This window comes from Panicum virgatum, chromosome 6K (genome assembly GCF_016808335.1).
Source record: "Panicum virgatum strain AP13 chromosome 6K, P.virgatum_v5, whole genome shotgun sequence".
Lineage (NCBI taxonomy): Eukaryota > Viridiplantae > Streptophyta > Magnoliopsida > Poales > Poaceae > Panicum > Panicum virgatum.
The window spans coordinates 5,701,472-5,708,724 of NC_053141.1; the positions used below are offsets into that span (position 1 = coordinate 5,701,472).

Below are 7,253 nucleotides of genomic sequence, written 5' to 3' on the forward strand. Positions count from 1 at the left end.
TGTCTTCTGTGGGTTGCCTTCAAGAAATTGCTGCGAGATGTGGTCGGTCATGAACTGGAAAGATGCAAAGAAAGAGTTGACATTAGCAACGCACTGTGGAAATGTGTAAAATGGCAATGGAAATGTTGCGAGGTATTGTGCTCAAAGGCAACAATGCTGAACCATCTGACAGATGCAGCAGCAGTTGAACTTGCAGTAATACAGAGCTGCTACTTGGGATTGGCCACTTGATCATAGAATCTGATACACAGCTGCTAGTTCATAGCCTGAATAGAATAGGGGCTTCACATGCGAGTCCACCTCGATAGTCCTGCTTCGATAAACCAAGAATATGAGGCCAGCAGCTTCCATGAGTGCAAGGTTCAGCTCTGCAACCGGGTATAACTCAGCACCACATTTGCTTGCTCTATTTTCAGTGTTTATCGCTGAAGCTGTAATGAAGTCCTGGGTTTTTTCTCGCTCTATATGCTCTCATCACTATCTACCGATTGTTTTGTTTAAGTTTTCAGTCAGTTTCTTTTTTGGCTGTCCAAGTTTGAACTGAAGAAAAAGAAAAAGTTTCCACTCATTTGTTCCTGTTCTTCGGACGACTGACTATGGCTTGTAAAATTTTTTAATTGGACAAAGAAGTGATTGTAAGATGAGACTGCAATTTCTAGATTGGTAGGTTGGTTTCATTGGCTTCGAACTTTTTCAGCAGATGGGCTCGACGCGGCCCATCTACCGCCTCACGGCCCAAACGCAATCATTTTGCTGTACAACAACATACGAGTACGATGGGTTAAAAGAAAGGGTTAATTGGATCTATGCCATTATAATTTTTCAAATTTTGAGTTCTACCATTACTATTTGTCTATTTCGAAACATGCCATTACAATTTTCTTTCTACCCGACTCATGCCATTTTCTATGCTTCCATCGTTGGGTCCACTTGCAGATCGTAGTATACGTATTCAGCTGTGTAGGACTCGATCTGCCCCTGGCTCAAGTCGCACTCATCGGCTTGCTTCGTTCGAGCCATTCACTCTGCATCCCTCTTGCACGGACACGGCGGCGGCGGCGAGCTGGACCCGAAGAACTCGGTGACGGCGGTGGGTGACGGCACGGTGGGCGTGGCGAGGAGGTTGCGGGGGCTGCAGACGAACGGGTCGGAGTTGACTAGCGGGACCCACGTATCTTCTTCAACCTCCATCTTCTTTGGCAGGAGAAAAGGCAGCGGCGGCTGCTCTTCGATCTGCTCCATGGTGGGTCGAATCGAGCTCCTTGGCAGTCGAATCACAGGTTCCCTTGCTGGATCGACCTCCCTTGCATCTCAATTGGAATGCTTCCATGCTAGCAAGCGTGCGGCGGTGTGGGCGGCCTTGCAGGACTTGGATGTGGCGAGGATGGCGGCGACCGGGGAGGATGCGGCGGCGAGGGCCCACGGCGCCTTGAGGACGACGGTGGAGGTGGCGTTGGCCAGCGGCTTGCGCGCGGGAGCGAGAGAGGACGGCGAGCAGGCACACGCCGAGCCCAGAGGTCGCGGCGGTGGCCGCAAGCTCGTGTGCATCAGGCATGGTGGCGGTGACCCTCGTGGGGATGCGCAGTCCATAGGAGGCGAGAAGGCCGCGTGCTACCACACCATCCATGTGCTGCTCGCCGCGCTTCCCTTTCCCTCCAACCCCTTGCCCCGTCTCATGCTAAGCCATGGTGGCCGGTGACGCCCTTCCACCATCCCCTGCTTTCCTTGCTCTGCCCCAGAAGCCCCGCTGCCGGAGGACGACCTGGGAGACAAGCCGCCGGAGTAGGCCGACGATGCGCCGCCGCCGGAAGCGCCCAAGGAGCTCCAGGAGATGCCTGCGTCGACGAGGCCGCCGTCAAGCAGTAGCAGCCGGGGTTAAATGGCGGGCCTTATCTGTTCAGCCATACATATACTACCGTCTGCAAGGGGGCCCAACGTCGCCCAAAACGTACAAAATGGCATGAACCGGGTGAACTGAAAATTGTAATGACATGTTTTCAAATAGACGAATAGTAATGGCAGAACTCAAAATTTAGAAAATTGTAATGGCACAAATCCAATTAACCCTTAAAAAACCTCGGTAGCACCTGAGGTTCTGGTTCGACTCCCCATGAGAGCGAATATTCTGAGATTTAATGGCGTTGTACATTCAGTGGTAGGCGACGTTCCCGTTGACAGCGAGGCACCTATGGTGACTTCGTCAATCTCGAGGATTTGACGGCTCTTCTTCGAAGATGCCCATAGGGGTAAGGTTTGCGTACGTGTATTCATAGGGGTATGAGTATGCGTGCGTTATGAGTGTCTTAGTTATATTGTGTAATTAAAAAAACATATGATCAAAGTACACACATGACAACTGAAGTTTTTCTTGAAAGGAGGATACCTGAAGTTGACTTTACATCATCACTGAAATCAGAGACTTCTACTCCTGATCCAATTTATTTGCACAGAGCTCAATAAGGTCTGAGGTACAAACACCAAGGAGATCACATTTATTTGCTACAGTCCAGTACGATCTGGATTCAACGAACATTGAATCCTGATTTTTTTAATTTTTTTTCCTGAGAAGTTCATCCTCTCTTGGCAGCATTCACATCCTCTGTTGCTCTTGAGCGACAAGCAGAGAAATCTTGCCGTCTGAATGGAAAGCAGAGGACACGGTTGGACTCCGTTGGCATGAATTTCACACGCCTTCTAGTTCTACAGGCATCAGCCTGCCGCTGGCGCCCGTCATCCTTTCCCCGCCACCGTGTCCGTCACCGGCCCCGGCCCCGGCGCCGGCGCCGTCGTCCTTGTCCCAGTCCGTGTAGACGTCGAGGAAGTAGAGCGAGGCGACCATGGCGACGCAGGCGGCGCACATGGGGATGGGCCCGAAGAGCCAGAGGAAGATCGGGCAGGAGAAGTAGTAGGCGCGGACGCCGAGGGACCAGAAGTAGAAGCCCCGGTTGAGCGCCCCCGTGACGTACCCGACGGCGCTCGCCGGGCGGCGGTGCGCGGCGAGCGGCACGTTGACGAGGAGCCCCGTGTGGCTGTAGTACCGGATGGACTGCACGTTGAGAAGGAAGGCGGCGAGGAAGCAGACGAGCACCGCGAAGAACTTGGCGGTCAGCGCGGCCTCGCCGGCGGCGGCGCCCACGGCGAGGCTGCTGCTCGAGCCGCTGGAGCCGGCGGAGAAGAGGCCGCGGGCGGCGCCGCTGGCCATGAGCGCGGCGACAAGGGAGCTGAGCGTGATGGCGACGGAGGCGAGCACGGTGGAGGCCATGATGCTGTTGCGCATCGTCTGCACCGCCAGCACGGCGTGCTTCCCGGAGGGCTCCTCCATGATGTGGCGCACCCAGATGCGGCGGTTGATGGCGTTGATGCCGATGACGGTGGTCTCCGGGCGGCGGCGGATGCGGAGGAGCAGCCAGAGGTGGTACCCCAGCATCAGCGCCAGGCCCAGCGGCACCAGCACGTAGTCCAGCTGCGGCGAACCCCTCTGCATGCCGGCCTGAACTGCTGATACCACCAGCTCTACCTCCGGCTAGCCGGAGCCGCCGGTGCTAGCTGTAGGCGAGCGTGGCCGGGCCGGTGACTGAGATGATCTCGATGTATACTCAGCTACTACTACTCCAAGAGAGTCAAGGCACCGAGCTTTATACGCCTGCCTGACTTCCTGAGCACAGTGGGGATGGGAAAATGTGAAGGAAACGACATGTACAGTGGAGATGGGTACGGTGAAGCTGATGAACATTCAGATTACTCGACCCTTTCCCAAATACAAAACTTGATTACCAATTTCATGGCCAAAGCAAAATATTTTTGGTGATAGTAAAAAAAAACATCTTCCTCTTGCACAAATGTAGGGGATTATTCCTCTTTCCTCAAGATGGGAATGGGCCGGCCCGGACCTGGCTTTGAACCTGGCCCCTATGGCCTCAGGGCCAATTTGTGAGGCCACGGGCCGACCCAATCTATCATCTATATATACCTTCGTTGATCCAATAGGTATAATGGGTCGACCCATTCAGACATAATATATAGTATAAATGGAGTTATATGTGCATAGAACAAATCAATCAGTGTAAATAAAAGCAAGGTAGAGTGCAAAATTATGAAAACTAATATAGTATCATCTAGTGCTAACTGAAAACTCTACAAACAACAATATTTCCAAAGCCGCGATAATATCATGAACCGAATCATGCGATGCTGAGTATTAGCTGCACAAAACCAGTAGGTGAATTCTTTGGAACTAGTGCACTAGCAAGCTAGCTAGGATCGAACAAAGGTGAAGTGGGATTAGATCATCAGAATGTTAGATCTGGTGCAGACTTATCAGTATACCAACTACCTTGATACCTACTATGGCCAAGCAAGCTGTGTGTCCCGGAGGAAGAAGAAGAAACGTTCTCCGCAGTTGCCCAGTGGCCAGCTGCTCCTTTGCACTTGGGGTTAGCTAGGTAGGGCATGCAAAGATCTGATTCTGGTTCAATCACCATACAGGATACCCACGGGAGAATAACAAAGATAGAGCGCGGCATGAAGATTCATGGCCGCCGAATGACAGCGAGACGCGCCGAGATGCCGCCGCTGCGGCTAGCTTGCTCGCCTTCATATTTGTCTTTCTCCTATGCGTTAGATAGAAATAGAGATCAGGTGGGATGGTAGAATAGAACTAGGAATTAGGTGGGATAATAGAGTTGTTTTGGGTCGACCCATCCGGCCCATTAGATCGGTAGACTCCAGCTTCTATGAACTCTTATCAGACTTGAGGCCGGCCCATGTGGGCCATTAGCCTTGTTTTTATGGGTCGGGTCAACTACCCGATGAGTCGACCCGGCCCGTTTCTATTTTGACTATTTCCACGCTATTCTTTGACTAATATGTTACAACACTGTTATTAAAAAGTAAAAAATATTGTTGGTAATGGAGAGAGAAAAAATATATAAAATACGGGAGAGATAAATAATCTCATGGAGATGCAAGATACCCGATCAACCTTTAGCTGGGAGAGTGTAGCCGCCCATCAGTATCACCTAGCTAATCTGATTCATATCACCATGTAGCCTAATAACTTAAGGTTCGTCCTATTGTGACGTGTACGTGTATGTGTGTATGGATTGGCTAGCTAGCTTGTGCGCATGTAACGTGACGGCATCACCGCAGGCATGAGGACGAACACAGATGCGCTTTCTTCTCTGATCTCCTCCGGCCGTAAGTGATTGAGTTGACGCGTGGCCTGAATATTAATTTGTCATGGGGATCATTTTTTATTAGTTGCTCTGACGAGACTGGTTGACTGAACAGGGGAGAGATTATTAAGGATCTATTTGATTCTAAATAAATCACATATTTATAAGTCAGATGATTTAAAATCAGTAATTTATAAATCATGCATGTTTGTATAAGTCAGATGATTTAAAATCAGTAACTTATAAATCATGCATGTTTGGGTCTAGATGACTTATAAGCTGATTAAACCCACCTCTCCTCCATTACGTGGGCCCTATTTGTCAGCCACTCTTTTCCTCTTCTTCCCCTTCCCTCCTGCTGCGCTACTACTGGCCAAATTGCGCCGCCGCACGGCGCCTCGGCCATGGCCCTGCTGCGCACCGCCCGTGCGTCTGCCCCGCCCGCTCCGCCACCGCCCACCTACGCAGCTCTGCCGCACAGCCTGCCCGCCTCCGCACCGCGCGGCCGCTTGCCCTTCTCTGCCGCGCGGCCGGCCCGCCACCACGTAGAGGTGGCCGTCCCCAGCGCCGCACGTGCCCACAACGCACCCGCCGCCGGGCACCGCCCGCTGCCGCGCCGACCACGCCCACGCGCCCGACGCCACATGCAGCGCGTCCACCGACCCGGCGCACGCGTGTACCTCGAGCGCGCGTGGGGCGGCGCCCTCCCCGACGGGGTGACCGGACACCGCCAACCCGCCGGCGACGTAGAACACGCTGCCTGCGGCGGCCCCCGCGCACCCGTACCTCCGCCACGGCGCCTCCGCCACGACGCGCCACGTATCGGCGGCCGGGTCGTACTCCTCGACCGCCGTGGTGCGCACCGAGCCGCTCGCGATGTAGATCCGCCAGCCCACGGCCGCGGCGGCGAACTTCTTCCGCGGGAACAGCGTGGGCACGCACGCGCGCGCAGCGCCCGTGAGCGCGTCCACCCGCAGCGTGGCGCCACGGCCGATGAGGAACACCTCGCTACCCAGCGCAACGGCGTGCGTGTGTGCGAACGCAGAGGAGCCTGCGCAATGCAGGAGCGGCGGAGGCACGGGCAGCGCGGCGACCTCGAGTTCGGGGCGGGAGGAGGTGCCAAGCTTGAGCAGCCCGCGAGCGAAGGTGCCAGCGGCGCCGTGGGCGGAGGAGACGGAGACAGCGAGGAGGCAAGGGCGGAGGCGCCCGTGGGCGCGGCGGAGGTGGACGAAGCCGCGCGACCCGCTCGCCTCCACGCCGCGCAGCCGCGTGCGCTCTGCCCCCGCCCACCTCCACCGTGCCTCATCGGGCCTCTCGAGGGAGCAGGCGGCGGCGGCGGCGAGAACGGGAGGGAGGCAGGGGAGGGGCGCGGGTGCTGCGCGGATAGGGTTGGGCATCGTCCCAAAGCAGAAAAAGGTAAGGGCCCACATAGAATAGGGTTGCTTATAAATTTTAAGTTGGGGTGGAGCTGCTTAAAACTTATAAATTGGAATGACTTATAAGTTAGTCACTTTTTTTCACTTTTTAATTTATAAGTCGGTGACTTATTTGGAACCAAACATGGCCTAAGACTTTTGATTATAATCGGCTTATTGGTGGAAATAAGCGATAATCCCATCAAACGCTTTGCTTATTTTCGCTTATGTGGTAATGCGCTTCAGAGATTTGAACTACGAGAAGCGAGAAGCGAAAAAAATAGCCACGCTTAGATAATAAGCTAAGCGAAAACAAACAGTGCCTAACTGACACGCATGATCTGACGAAGGGAATAACCGTGGAAGATTCTTAAGCAGTGTACTGGAGCAATAGCGTAAGTACAAGTAACTTGTAGACAAAAGCGAGTTGACCATATAGCTCAGACCTCAGATCGATAGATTCAGCTTTGTTCAACCAAATTTGAGTTTTGCGTTGACAACTCAACATCCATGTGATTCGTTAATCTTAAAATATGCCGGCTGCATATCTCTCCAATGCACTCAGTGACACAGAGTATATCTCAGTGTGTTTGTGATATATATATATATATATATATATATATATATATATATATATATATATATATATATATATATATTATTG

At 53.0% G+C, this 7,253-nt stretch overlaps 2 protein-coding genes across 2 annotated transcripts; both read right to left on the minus strand.

Moving 5' to 3' along the window:
* Positions 1 to 2,345: 2,345 nt before the first annotated feature.
* On the minus strand, positions 2,346 to 4,652 carry LOC120711424. Its single transcript, XM_039996931.1, has one exon. The coding sequence runs from the start codon at positions 3,482 to 3,484 to the stop codon at positions 2,684 to 2,686; it is 801 nt and encodes a 266-aa protein (XP_039852865.1). The 5' UTR covers positions 3,485 to 4,652; the 3' UTR covers positions 2,346 to 2,683.
* Positions 4,653 to 5,411: 759 nt separating this feature from the next.
* On the minus strand, positions 5,412 to 6,571 carry LOC120713169 (F-box/kelch-repeat protein At5g26960-like). The gene has a single exon (XM_039999175.1). The coding sequence runs from the start codon at positions 6,569 to 6,571 to the stop codon at positions 5,489 to 5,491; it is 1,083 nt and encodes a 360-aa protein (XP_039855109.1). The 3' UTR covers positions 5,412 to 5,488.
* Positions 6,572 to 7,253: the final 682 nt, after the last annotated feature.

Coding starts and splice junctions, on each gene's coding strand:
- LOC120711424 (XM_039996931.1), bottom strand. CDS start 3,484: ATGCAGAGGGGTTCGCCGCAGCTGGACTACGTGCTGGTGCCGCTGGGC.
- LOC120713169 (XM_039999175.1), bottom strand. CDS start 6,571: ATGCCCAACCCTATCCGCGCAGCACCCGCGCCCCTCCCCTGCCTCCCT.